A 14,390-nucleotide genomic window follows, 5' to 3' on the forward strand; every position below is an offset into this window, starting at 1 on the left:
ACCTTGCCACTGACACACAGAACCCCATCAAGTTATTTTTTAATATCAATATGGTTATGAAAGGAAAGAAACATAGAACACCTACAGCACAATACAGGCCCTTCAGCCCACAATGCTGTGCCGAACATGCACTTACTTTAGAAATTACCTAGGGCTACCCACAGCCCTCTATTTTTCTAACATTAACAAGCAATTTTGAGTACTTTTGAAAATATAACTAGTCAATAAGTAATTAAATTCTATTAGATAAGCAATATACTGGTTAATTAAACTGAAGGTAATACATTAACTTGAGTAGCAGACAAAAATCAAACAGAAATAAATGGTTCACCTTCAAGATGGAAAGCTGCAACAAGCAAGGCACTAGAATCACTGCTGGATCTGAGCCACTTACAATCTATTGTTGTGAATTAGATGAGATGCCCAAAATTTTCTTTTGCAAACTTGAATTTTAAAAAAATTTATAAGTTGGAAAAGGACCCAAAACATGCCTATAAAGTACAATACCATAGAGATCTTGCTACAGCTCTTCAGGGCTTTGCTAAGACCATTCCACATAGACAAGTGATAAGAGAATAAACCTTTGGAACTCAAAAGACATTAATTACTCAGAAACCAGGGTGCTGAATATAAAGGCAGGTATCCTGATATTATCCAATGTACATGGAGAAATTAAATTCAAAATTTTGTCTATAAATCAAGGCAAGCATTCAAAACAATATAAAAATGTTGCATCTCATTGTTCTCACTGAGAAAAAGTCAATGAGAAAAGTGATGAGCAGATCTAACTACAGAGTTTAAGCACCACATTAGATTAAAAAGGTGTACAATCAATAAATCAGAAATCATCTGAGGAAGTGGCAGCACCTGACTAACAAAGTTATTAACCAGGGAGTTTGAGAGCAGATTTAGAAGACTGCAAGAACACCCATGACTATGTAAAAAGAAGGAATATAAATAAATGCAGGTACAAGACCCAAAAACAGGAGAAACTGTAATGGGCATAAGAAATGCCTGAACAAATATTTTGAACTATTTTTCATTAAAATCCGGATTTTCCTGACATTTGCATTCAACTGCTGAAACCAAAGTAATATACTTCTGCATTACAGTGTGAAATGCAAACTGACTGTGACTTACTGACTTGACAGTTGAATTAGTCTTGTTGAAGTTCCCAGCATTATTTAGGTGAGAATTGTGTAAGTGGACCAAAGGAGCAATAAATTATCACAGGAGAGCCAATCCCTTTTTATTAACTTTGAGCGGAAACATATAAGGGTATTGTGTAAATAGGATTTTAGTTTTTTTTTAATTATTTCAGCCTTTTTGATAGATCTTTCAATGGCTCAGATCAACAGTCAGAACACCATCAAGATAAAGTGAGGGCATAACTTCCCACTTGTGAACTCCACCTCATGGAATAGCTGCAACAGTCAAGTCTTAACAAAGTTGGACCTGCAGTGATATGCAAATAGACAGTAAGCCTGGGTGGCACACATTGAACTTTAAATGGGATTGACTGAGTAACTGAGAAGGTATTTTAGCTTGCCGGAGAGTTTAGAATCTTGGAGAATGATCATTAGAAAAACTAACTTCAGGAATTCCCCGTCTGGTGCAGAAGTTGGGGAATTAAGTATTTTCAAGGGTAACATTTCCAGACTTTTAGTCAAGGGACTAATGGGAAAATGGACAAGGCATACAATCAGCCACAACCTCACTACATTATAGACTTGAAATACTACATACCCTTTTACTAGTTTATTATAGGGCTACAGCTGCAAGAACATATTCCTGACTCTACAGTGTTATGTATCTATTCAGTCAAGATGATGGAAAGTTCCTCATTTGTCTGAGTCAATACACTTAAAGTCATCTAGGATAAAACTTGATCAGCATTCAATTCTCCATCTATACAAGATGATAAAATCAAAAGACATAGCAGCAAAATTAAGACATTCACTCCATCAAGTCTGTGCCGCCATTTCATCTCTGATCCATTACCCTCTCAGTGCCATTCTCCTGCATTCTCCCCACAACCTTTCATGGCCTGACTAATCAAGAACCTATCAAGCTCTGCCTTAGATGTGCTCAGTTACTTGGTCTCCACTGCTGCCTGTGGCAACAAAATCCACGGATGCACCAGCCTTTGGCTGAAGAAATTCCTCCTCACCTGTTCTAAATGGACATGTCTGTTTTGAGACTGTGCCCTCTAGTACTAGACTCACCCACAAAAGAAAACAACCTCTTCACATCCGCCCTACAACATTTCAACATTTGATGTTTCATTTTTCTAAATTCCAGCGAGTACATGCTCAGAGCCTTCAATTACTGCTCATTTGCTAACCTTTGCATTCCTGGAATCATTCTCCCCTGAACCCTCTCCAACGTCAGTACATCCTTTCTTAAATAAGGGGCCCAAAACTACTCACAATACTCCAAGTGAAGCCTCACCAGTGCCTTATACATCCTTGCTTTTATGAATTGAATTGACTTTATTACTGACATCCTTCAAATACACGAGTAAAAATCTTTGTTACATCTCAGTTCAAATGTTCAATTATAGTAATTTATAACAAATACTATGTACAATAGGATAGTCAATATAACATAAAAATACAGTAGCATCAGCATGAATTCAGCAGTCTGACGGCCTACTGGAAGAAGCTGTACCAGACAGAGCCTGTTGGTCCTGGCTTTTATGCTGTGGTACCGTTTCCCAGATGGTAGCTGCTGGAACAGTTTGTAGTTGGGGTGACTCGGGCCTCCAATGATCCTTCAGGCCCTTTTTATACACCTGTCTTTGTAAATGCCCTGACTAGTGGGACGTTCATACCTACAGATGTGCTGGGCTGTCCGCACCACTCTCTGCAGAGTCCTATGATTGAGGGAAGTACAGTTCCCATACCAGGCAGTGATGCAGCCAGTCAGGATGCTGTCAATCATGCCCCTATAGAAAGTTCTTAAGAATTTGAGAGGCCATACCAAACTTCTTCAACCATCTGAAGCGAAAGAGGCGCTGTTGTGCCTTTTCCACCACACAGCCGTTATGTACAAACCACGTGGGATCCGCGGTGATGATTATGCCGAAGAACTTAAAGCTGTTCACCCTCTCAACCCCAGATCTAATGGTGTCTATAGGGATTAGCCTGTCTCCATTTCTCCTGTAGTCCACAACCAGCTCCTTTGTTTTGTCGACATTGAGGGAGAGGTTACTTTCTTGACACCACTGTGTCAGGGTGATGACTTCCTCTCTGTAGGCTGCCTCATTATTATTTGAGATTAAGCCAATCAGTGTAGTCATCAGTGAATTTAATTAGCATTTTGGAGCAGTGGGTGGTGACATAGTCATGGGTATAAAAGAGTAAAGGGGGAGTCTTAGTACACAGCCCTGAAAAGCACCTGTGTTGAGGGTCAGAGGGGAGAGAGCCCACTCTTACCACCTGCCAGCGATTTGAAGGATATTCTAGTCCTCATGAAATTAATGTTATTGTATTTGCCTTCCTCACCACCAATTCATCCTTAATTTAACCTTAGGGAATGTTGCACAAGGTCTCCCTTTGTACTTTGGACTTGATTTTTCTCCTTCTAGTCTATGCTTTTATTCTGTCTACCAAAGTGCATGACCATACACTTCCTGATACTATATTCCATCTGCCACCTATTTGCCCATTCTTCTAATTTGTTTAAGCATTTCTGCAGTCTCTCTGTTTCCTAACCACCACCTGCCCCTCCATCTATACTCGTAGCCAAACTTGGCCACATAGCCATCAATTTCATCATCCAAACTGCAGACATACAACGTAAAAAGAAGCAGTTTCAAGAGACCCCTGTGGAACCTGTTAACCAGCAGCCAATCCAAAAACAATCACTTTATTCCCACTCTTTGTCTCCTGCCAATCAGCCAGTGTTCTATCCATGCTAGTATCTTTCCTGTAAAACCCTGGGTTCTTGCCTTGTTTAGCAGCCTCATGTCCGGCACCTTGTCAAAGGCCTTATGAAAATCCAAGTACACAACATCTGCTGATTCTCCTTTATCTATCCTGCTTGTTACTTCTTCAAAGATTTCCAACAGATTTGTCAGACAGGATTTTCCCCTTGAGGAAACCATCTGACATTGGCATACTTTGTCATGTGCCTCCAAGTACCCCAAAACCACATCCTTAACAAACGACTCCAATACCTTCCCAACCACTGAGATCAAGCTAACTGAACTCACTCAATGTCCTAAAAATCCATCTCCCTAGTAATAGCAACTGTACTCACTTCTTCCCCTTGACACCCTCGAACTTCCGGCCTACTACTAGTGTTTTCTACAGTGAAGACTGTTGCAAAATACTTAATCAGTTCATCCACCATTTCCTTCTTTCCCATAACTACTGCTCCAGTGTCATTTTCCAGCAGTCTAATATCTACTCTCGCCTCTCTTTTCTCTCAATATAAAAAATTTATTGGCTAGTTTTAGTTAATATTGGCTAGCTTACCTTCATATTTCATTTTCTCCCCCCCACCTTTACTTTTATTTTCAAGTTGCTTTGTTTTGGTTGTTAAAAATTTCCCAATCTTTTAATTCCTACTGATCTTTGCTTTATTCCCTATCTTTTGCTTTTATGTTGGCTTTGACTTCCCTTGTCAGCCATGATTGCGTCATCCTGCCTTTAGAATATTTCTTCTTCTTTGGGATGTACCTATCCTGTGCTCAGAAACTCCAGCCATTGCTGCTCTGCCATCATCCCTGCTTGTGTCCCCTTCCAATCAACTTTGGCCAGTTCCCCTTTCATGCCTCTGAAATTCTCTTTATTCCACTATAATACTGATTCCTCTGACTTTAGCTTCTCCCTCTCACATTAGAAGTCAAGTCTATCTCATACCTGGTTCATCCCTAATGATCACCTGTTCATTACACCACACCCAATCCAGAATTGCTATTTCCCTAGTGGTCTCAACCATAAGCTACTTCAAAAAGCCATATTGGAGGTATCCTTGAATATTAATTTCCCAACTACGAACATCTTTCAGCTAAGACTCTGTGATACCCACAAAGTCATACCTGCCAATCTCTTACTGCACTACAAGATCACCTACCTTATTTCATATACTGTGTGCACACACACACATATATATATGCTACCTCTACCCATAAACCGACATTCCTATCTGCAGCACCATTACTGACTCCCAACACCCCTGCCAAATTAGTATCACCTCCTATCTGTTATACACCATGGAAACAGAACAAAATATATTGCAGTTATTAGGCAAAGCTACTCTAACCCAGTACTGCCTCCTCAGCGACCAAGGCAGGAACAGAGCACTTGGGATCACGACAACCTACAACCATACACTACCTTGACTTGGAAATATGTCATCACTGTGTCAAGGTCACTGGAACCAAACTCTGGAACTTTCTACACAAGAATACTGTGGAAGTACATTCTCCATGGTTCAAGGCTCAGGCTCACTGTATCAAGACAATAGAGATAGACCAGGGCAGGTTTCATTAATGATAACTACATCTATAAATGAATAAAATCCTAATAACCAAATTTAAGTAAGAGGGGAAAAACACAAATTCTTTGAACATATTACAAATGAAGATGCTAAGTTAAAACTGACCCAGTTCAATGATGATCAAGTGATGATTGGTCTCTGCAATAACAATCAAATAATTTAAGCTAGGGCAGGACTGGGAACTTTCCCAAAACAAAGATGGATATAAATGAAAGTGTAACCAGGAGAAAGACGAAGGAGTGCATTGAAATAGAATGCGAAAAAGGAAGTAGGACAGTGAGAAGGAAGGTAATGAAAGAAAAGAGGGAATGAAAAGGAAATCATTCACCAAAGTGAAGAAATGACTAAAAAGTGGTCATTAAAGTTTCACTCATTTTAAACAAATGTCAGTACTTTTTTACCTGTGACCTGTAATCAATGTGTTAGTTTGGAATAACATTGTTCTGTACCTTTCTTTTTAATTTTCATTGGCTTTGGAGGCTTCATGGTTCCAACTGCCTTTTCCACATTAACCTCTGAGAGCAAACCCTCTTGCTGCTCCTCTTCAAAATCATATACAGACAAGTCAATGTCTTTAGAATCATCCACCTTGTAGCGCAGTTTATTCTTTTTCTTTTTAACTTTTTTGACTGGCGGTTGATAATCAGGATCTTTCTGCCAAGCAGCAGAAGCATTCTCGTCCTCCCTTACTTCTATTGCCCCATCTTCTACCGTCTCCACTTCACCATTAGCACCTACTTTCACAACCTGAAAACCTTCTGGCAAAGGAAGGGTGTGACAGATTACAGGGTCTCCTTCCTGAAGCCCATCCTTGGGAGCTTCATTGTCATAGTTTCCTTGCAGTTCATCAATGCTACTTTGGGCTACTTGAACTAGTTGCAGTTCCCCAAGGTTTATTGGTTGCTCCTCCATGTTCACCACTTGCAGTGTGATGATCTGTGTATCATCGACTGTCTCTGACTCATGAGCTGTCCCCTCCATCGGTTGCTTCATCTGTAGTAACGTAGGGTCCAATGGTTGCATCATTACCACCTGCATGTTGCTATTCATGTCTTGTGCTACCTCAGCACCATCTGGCTCTTTCGGCTGCCCATCAGAATCTTCTGGTTGTCCACCCTCTCGTCGCCTATGATACGTTTTGTGCTCTTTGACCTTTGTAAACATTTCAGAATCCTCCACCGGCACATTATCTGATTCTGTCGCCATGGCAACTGCAATTTAAGTAGAAAATGATTAACTATAAATACAGAATTTTGTTCTTAAATTTCACTGTATGACTGCTGACCACATAATTTAAAGTTAATTTTATCAATTCCTATAATAATTATGTATCCTTTAGATTTGTAACTACTGCCAGCCAGAACTTTCTTACCTGTCTTCCAAACCATAGCTGCATAAAAACAGCTATTCATCCAAAGCAGGAAAAAAATCTTTTCTGTATCAGTGTATAACATTAATAATATCTGAATATTATTCAGAAGTTAACATTTTAGTGCAATGTGTGTTGTCTACTGCATCTGATTTATGAACTGCATCCTCCATTGGTAGTTTAATTTGTAGAAGTAGTAACCCCCTCTGCCTTTAATGAAAGTAAACAAACAAGTAAACTTATTGGACGTAAATTAGTCAGTACACACCCACATTAGGGTAATTTGTATAATGGAAATTAGCCATAATGGAATTCACAAATTCTTACGGAACTTTATGTAGAAGAAAAAAATAAACATAAAATGTATACAGAGAACATTCACAGGGCTGTTGGTGCACAGTAGAAGAAAGCTTAAGGGATTTGCCTTGATAGTTTCCAGAGCAAATCCCTTAAGTGACTTCCCTCCCACTGTGAAATGGCAGCCTGTGATTGTCATTCAATTATCAATAGAAAAGACTGCTTTGGAAACTATCAATCTTTTCTTATTGATAATTGTACAATACTTTGTCAACCAATATAACAACCATATCTCATCTACCTGCAATATAATCAGAATTCCCTTCCCTTCACCTAGAGCATTTCTGTTGAGAGAAAAAACTCCCCACATGAATGCATCTCCATTTATAATACAGAATTCAACGGGGAAAAAGTGGGTTTGTGTAATGGAAAATTGAGATATAGGCAATTTTATAACAAGAAATATAAATTAAGGGACATAAGAATAAAAGGTTTGAAACTCAATTATTTAAAATCTAAAGCTAAGATATAACAGCTAATGTTTTTTTGTGATTGCCTTAAATCTAGGGGAAATAAAAATGTATACAACAAACTACACTACAAATATAGGTAGATGAAACAAAATACCTTAGTTTAAAAACCATTTCAGCAGTAATTTATATTTTGTTTAATTCATGTACAATCATGGATTGGAGTTCCCGTTGGATGGCAAGAAGATCCAACCAGTCAATAGTTGAAGAAATACAGCCAGACTGCTCACTAGGAGGCTTGATCATGAGACAAAAGCTCAAATATTTTGGCCACATCATGAGAAGACAGGATTGCTTGGAGAAGACCTTCATGTTAGGTAAAACAGAAAGTAAAAGGAGAGGTCAGAGGCTACGATGGATAGATAATATTACTCAGACAATGCGTATGACCTTGGGGGATCATAGAGAGGCAGCTTCTAAAAAGAAGGCTTGGTGTGCAAGAGTCTATGAGGTCACAAAGAGTCGGACTCGACTTAATGACTGAACAACAACAACAAATAGCACAGAAAGAAGCTGTCAGCCCATTGTGACTTTTAGGAACAATTTAAAAGGAATCTGCTTAGTGTCACTTCCCTGTTCCCAATTTTCCCCTTAGCCTTTGAATATGTTCCAATTGAATATGCTTCCCAAGTCCAACAAACGGCTTTGAAAAGTTTAATAATTAAAGGCAACTTAGCAGCTGACATAGTTCGCCCATCACCTAACCTTTGCTCATGATGAGCAACTCTTTTCCCTTATTGTGTAAAGCCTTTCACAATTCTTCCAGCAAATCTCTTATCTTCATGCAGAGTTCATCTTCTCCAGTTTCACAACATAAGCCCTAAATCAATAGATTTTTTAAAAACTTATGAATCAAAAATCCTATAGTTAAGAGTCCTATAGTTTTATGTTTATCCTTTCATGTTCAAAAGGTACACAAAAATGCTTTCGCTAGTACCTCTATTCTAGCTCACTCTTTAAAATTGTATTTCAGTCATAGTCTCTCCTTACATCTTACCAAAATTTATCAACAGAAGTTCAGTAAATAAAATCTCCTGAAGTACGTTACTCCCTTTTCATTAGCATGTGCTCATTTGTGCGAGACCACAAACCCTGCATTCAATGAGCTCACTTTACTGCTAACTTATATTTTGAGAGAACAGTGAATATCCCTGTAAGACAAAGTATTAATTTTGAGATACTAAGGGTTTTTTTTTGCTACTATGAGGAATACTGAGTAGCAAATTGCTCAGTGATGTTAGCTATCTTAGTCATGGAGTTATTGAGTCACAGCATGAATAAAAAAGGCACCTCAGTCCACTTGAGTTTGCACTGATAATTATGCACCCATTTTCACTAGTCTTACACTCACCCCATTTTATTGAACCCACATTACAGCCAACTACCCGCATGTTGCATCTTGCTTCGATCAACTAATGCTCGACATTGGCACTTTCTTCTGAATGCAGACCATCCCTGGGTTACAAATGCCCAACTCATTTGCACCTATTATATATAGAGGTCCAATGCTATAAAATGCAAAAAGTAAAATTCTGTACATACATTCCTGCCCATGAATGACAGAACTAGTTTCTTCCCTCTACTTACAAAAATAGCTCTCCATTATCTTCAGATAATGGCAGGATACTTGGTAGTCTAGAGGAGCAGAGGGATCTGGGGGTACATGTCCACAGATCCCTGAAAGTTGCCTCACAGGTAGATAGGGTAGTTAAGAAAGCTTATGGAGTGTTAGCTTTCATAAGTCGAGGGATAGAGTTTAAGAGACGCGATGTAATGATGCAGCTCTATAAAACTCTAGTTAGGCCACACTTGGAGTACTGTGTCCCGTTCTGGTCACCTCAGTATAGGAAGGATGTGGAAGCATTGGAAAGGGTACAGAGGAGATTTACCAGGATGCTGCCTGGTTTAGAGAGTATGGATTATGATCAGAGATTAAGGGATAACCCACATCCTTCCTATACTGAGGCTTTACTCTTTGGAGAGGAGGATGAGAGGAGACATGATAGAGGTGTACAAGATATTAAGAGGAATAAACAGAGTGGACAGCCAGCACCTCTTCCCCAGGGCACCACTGCTCAGTACAAGAGGACATGGCTTTAAGATAAGGGGACGGAAGTTCAAGGGGGATATTAGAGGAAGGTTTTTCACTCAGAGAGTGGTTGGTGTGTGGAATGCACTACCTGAGTCAGTGGTGGAGGCAGATACACTAGTGAAGTTTAAGAGACTACTAGACAGGTATATGGAGGAATTTAAGGTGGGGGGGTTATATGGGAGGCAGGTTTTGAGGGTCGGCACAACATTGTGGGGCGAAGGGCCTGAAACGTGCTGTACTATTCTATGTTCAGATGCCATTCATTACAATAATGTAGAGGTATGGTTACCATATCAAGATATTTTGTGTACTTTTCAACTTATGGATAAAATCAACATATAGCACAGGAACAATGTTGTGTCAAACCAATTAAATCAGTTATCAAATGGAGATCTGTATAAACAGAACCTGCTCACTACTTGGGGTCAGCCCGTACAAAACTCATTTGCAGCTCTTGCTTACCACTCCAGTTTAATTTTGCAAAGGCAATAATGTTGCTAGCTTGAAATGGTTAACTTTTTCAAAGACACCTCAACATAATTGCTACAAAACCAGTTCCTTTGGGAGAGTTCATCGTGCATGTTCACACTTCCCCATTTCATTTTTAGTGCAAGTAAAAAAAAACTGGAGACATATACTCTTCAAAAATGTGAAAATAGAAATTTAAAATGTAGGATTCTTTCAAACCTACTTTATGTTATGTACACTAAATTTGCCAACATCTATTGTCAAATTGAAGTGAAACATAACTCGTGCTTTCTTTTGTTATTACTTAATAAAGCAGAAATAAAAGAAAGTTCTAGTGCTTTTTCTGCAGAAATAAATTTACTGATTTCCAGTTGGTTGACAACCTGTAGGTTTTTTTTGTACTACTAAGATGCATGATTTGCAAGCCCAAAATTAGGACCAAGCTTTCTTTGAAAGTGTCAGTTATTTGCCCTACTTTCAAAAATGCCTTTCTGTACTGACTACCGTAAATTTTCCCAAAATGGGCAGGACACCCACTTGAGACATCAAAGACAACCTTCCAGTTATGGATTATCTGTTGACAGCACAACAGTAACATCAAACAGAGGCTGCCTTTTACTTTCAAATTCAATGTAAGCGGCAATCTGAGAGAAATGCAAACAAATTACTGAACTATGAGGATTATTGAATTCATTTTAACTGGATCTGCCACATAGATAATAACTGATACAACAAACATTTAAGTTTTCATTAATGTTACCATGGTCGTCTCAGTCAGATTGAAATATCGATGATAATCTGCATATCAGCTCACAGTAAATTGGATGAAGATGCATATATTTATGAAGTATGACTAATTTTTGCAAGTTCAAGATCTGGGAGTTTAGATTTTCGTAGGTCTGCTCAGGTTAGGCTTAACGCCGGAGGAAGAGTACAGGCCACAGTCTACATACTACTTCCTTTTCATGCTGCATTTGCGATTAAGGGAGCCATCCTTTCTTTCTCTTTATTTGAAATAAAAGTTTTAAGGAAGATAGTGCAATATCTATTCGTTCGGCCGAAAACAACAAAAATACAACAGTGTGGTCGAATTCACTGCTATTGTACGTTAGACTAAAAGATTGCTAAAGCTTCATTAAAATGTGTCCGGTTTGCATAAAATGGCGACGAGACGGAGGGCGAAAACAGCATCTGTTTCGATTCCGCCAGGCCAGGTCTCCCCGCCACCTCCGTTAGAAATAACCCGCCACTGCCCAGCCGCCTGCGATCAGCCCGGTTGTAGAGGGAGCTCTTTTCAGTTTACTGCCACCGAGCGAGCGGGCCCTTGAAATCGACACACACGCAAGAGGAGGGGAGGGAGAGGCAGGCGGTCACACTGGGGAAACGCGCTACTGGAGCGTTTGTAGCCGGGGAGCAGAGGCGAAGCGCAGCCACCAACAAAGAAGAGAGGCCTTGCCGCCCGCACAGCCCCGACGCCCGTGTCGCCCCGAAGGGCCCTGGGGCGCACAGGTGAATGTTTTCTAGGCGGCTGTACTCGCCGTTTGGGGTTTCTTTAGCTGCACGATTACAGGTTTTTTTCCCGAGCATTTTTCTGTCCGAATATAACGATAGAGGGAGACAAACACACCCAGCGCCGACAAGCCCCACCGTGACACCTAGAGGCGGCACAAAGGACCTGCATTCGGCCCCTATAACCGCCTTCACTTACATTTTCACCGCCTTTTCTTGCAGAAAAAGTCCCTTTCGGTGTCTCTCGGTGCCTGCGTGAGGTTCCCGGCAGCCCGAAACGCCCCGAAAGCGCGGCACCGATCGGTTAAAACGTTCCCATTAGAGCAGGGAATAGAAAATGGCGGATACCGGCGCCACTGCGCATGCTCGGCAGCTCCACAACTGTGGGGAAGCGCGCCGAGCACGCTGGGTAGTGGGGAAAAACCGCGCCAACATTTTTTTTAAAAGAAACGTTTTAAACGGTCGCCGGCGGCAGGAGAGGGATGGGCTAATAGGGCGTGACGTCAGCAACGGGACATGGCGCCTCCTTCCGCATGATTCAGCAATTACAAGACGGTAATTTTCCAGTCGAAGCTGTCATGTCTCCCCGAAGCGTGGCGGCGGACCTCTCTAAACACGTGGTGCATTAATTAAAGCATAGATCAAAAGTTTCCACTCCTGTTACATAGGGACTTTTAAACCCACAAATTAATTTATGTTTCCAATCTGGACATAGATGGGAAATTGGTAGTAGGGTCAAGGCTCGTGCCAAGGTGAGGCCACCCTGAGGGTTGAGAAGCAGCACATTATAGTTTGTCTGGGTACCCTCCAACCTGATGGCATGAATATAGATTTCTCCTTCCAATAAACAAATTTCACCCCACTCCTTCCTTTATTTCTCCACTCTGAGAATCAATGGGGGTGGGGGGCAAGGGGGAGATTCGGTGATGGGGCAGTGGGGGGAAGAATCGGTGACTGGGCTGGGGGGAATTGGTGTTGGAGGCAAGGGGGTGAGCATTTGTATCGGGTGAGTATTGGTGATGGGGTGGGGTGGGAGTATTGCTAGGAGCAGGGTTTGAGTATTGCTGGTGGGGCTGGAGGGAGAATTGGTGGTGGGTTGAGTGGAGAAATGCAGGGGGTGAATATTGGTGGGGGTGCAAAGAGGGATGAGTATGGCGCAAAATGGGCATTCTTTGGTGGAGGACAAAAGCAGATTGCTATTGGTGAGGCTGCAGTTTGGTGCATTGGTGGGGGTGCAGGGGAAGAGATTTGGGGCGCTGAGAAAACAATGTAGGTGAAGGGAAGAAAGTGATAGGAGCACATTGGAAGACATAGGAGATGATGATTGGGGCTGGGTGGAAGTTTTGGGGACAAGGAATGGGTGCAGGTGAAGTGATGAGACAAGAGATGGGAACCATGGGATTGTGGAGGCAACGTAACGGAAAGAGAGGAGTGAGGATGCAAGTCAGAAAGGGGATGGTCTCAGCCCGAAACAGCAAGTGTACTCTTTTCCATAGATGCTGCAAGGGAAGGGTGCTGGGAAAGGAATATCGGATAAGGAGAAGGTTGGGAAAGGGAATGGGAGGGGAGGAAAATGCCTTGGACATGGGGAGGTAGAGAAAGAGGAAGGAGAGGGCAAGGGGGATTAAGAGCACCATTGTGTGGTAGGGAGGATTGATGGCGGCTGAGTGAGGAATGTAGAAAGGAGAGTCCAGATGACAAGAAGGGTTGGTAGAAAGGGGGAAGGTAGGAAGAGGATAGGGGGAATGAGCAAGAAGTGGGACTGGTAGAGGAAAGGGGGCAAGGGGCCAGGTGGGTTTTAATGCAGAAGAGCTGAAGGGAAGTGGGATTTAAGTCAATGGTGGTGCGGGAGAGGGACTGATGTATGGAAGAAAAGAATGTGGACATCATAACTGTGTTGATTCAACCAAAATCTACATGTGCACTTACAACAAAGGTGACTGGATACTGATTGGGCAATCCCAAAGCATGATACTTTGACAATATTTTCAGACAATGTAGAAGAGAGAAGTTTTCCCACAGTTTAAATCATTCCCTCCGTTGTAATATCAAATATTACAAGCTAATATCAAAAATTAAATAATCATTAGAATTGTTGCCATTTACTAGACATTACAATTAATTTCCTAAATATTCTCCACATGGTTACTTATGGTTCAGTGACATAAAAATGAAAATAAAAATGTTAAATTCTGTCTTTCAAAACCAATTTCACTGGCTGCATGTGGGATCATTACAATACATTACGTTATCACTCTCTATCACTAATCTAAAGATAAGTAAAACAATCTGAATTAAGCTGATTTCTTTGTGTTCTTTGCTGTGTGTTGTAACTCTTGTGGTTCATTGTTTGCATAAGGAGATCAGTTATGGTTCAACGATCAGCTGGCAGCAAAGTAAGTCTGAGTATTTTGGATAAGAACAGACTACATTTGACAGGCTGTACTACATTTTTGCTATAATCATAATAATGAATCATGGAGAAACATTCTGCAGATCCTGGAAATACATGAAATAACTGAAAATGCTGGAGTTACTCATGAGGTCAGGCAGCGGCTGTGAATAAGGTTAAATTATAGCTCAGTAAACATTCATTAGACTTGAAACGCCAACACTT

General features: G+C 40.8%; 1 protein-coding gene across 3 annotated transcripts in view; it reads right to left on the reverse strand.

Moving 5' to 3' along the window:
- The window catches only part of ctcf (CCCTC-binding factor (zinc finger protein)), a 33,130-nt gene extending 20,995 nt beyond the window's left edge, over positions 1-12,135 (reverse strand). The window contains exons 1-2 of one of the 3 annotated variants that reach the window (XM_073069925.1): positions 11,973-12,135; positions 5,958-6,719 (exon numbers count right to left, since the gene is read on the reverse strand). In XM_073069925.1, coding sequence (XP_072926026.1) covers positions 5,958-6,714 — 757 coding nt within the window. In that variant the 5' untranslated portion in view covers positions 6,715-6,719; positions 11,973-12,135. Of the gene's footprint in view, positions 1-5,957; positions 6,720-7,801; positions 7,989-11,024; positions 11,044-11,972 lie in introns of those variants that run through there. The other 2 variants (XM_073069927.1, XM_073069926.1) reach the window with 2 other exon arrangements.
- Positions 12,136-14,390: the final 2,255 nt, after the last annotated feature.

Source organism: Hemitrygon akajei, chromosome 17 (assembly GCF_048418815.1).
Source record: "Hemitrygon akajei chromosome 17, sHemAka1.3, whole genome shotgun sequence".
NCBI classification, from domain to species: Eukaryota; Metazoa; Chordata; class Chondrichthyes; order Myliobatiformes; family Dasyatidae; genus Hemitrygon; species Hemitrygon akajei.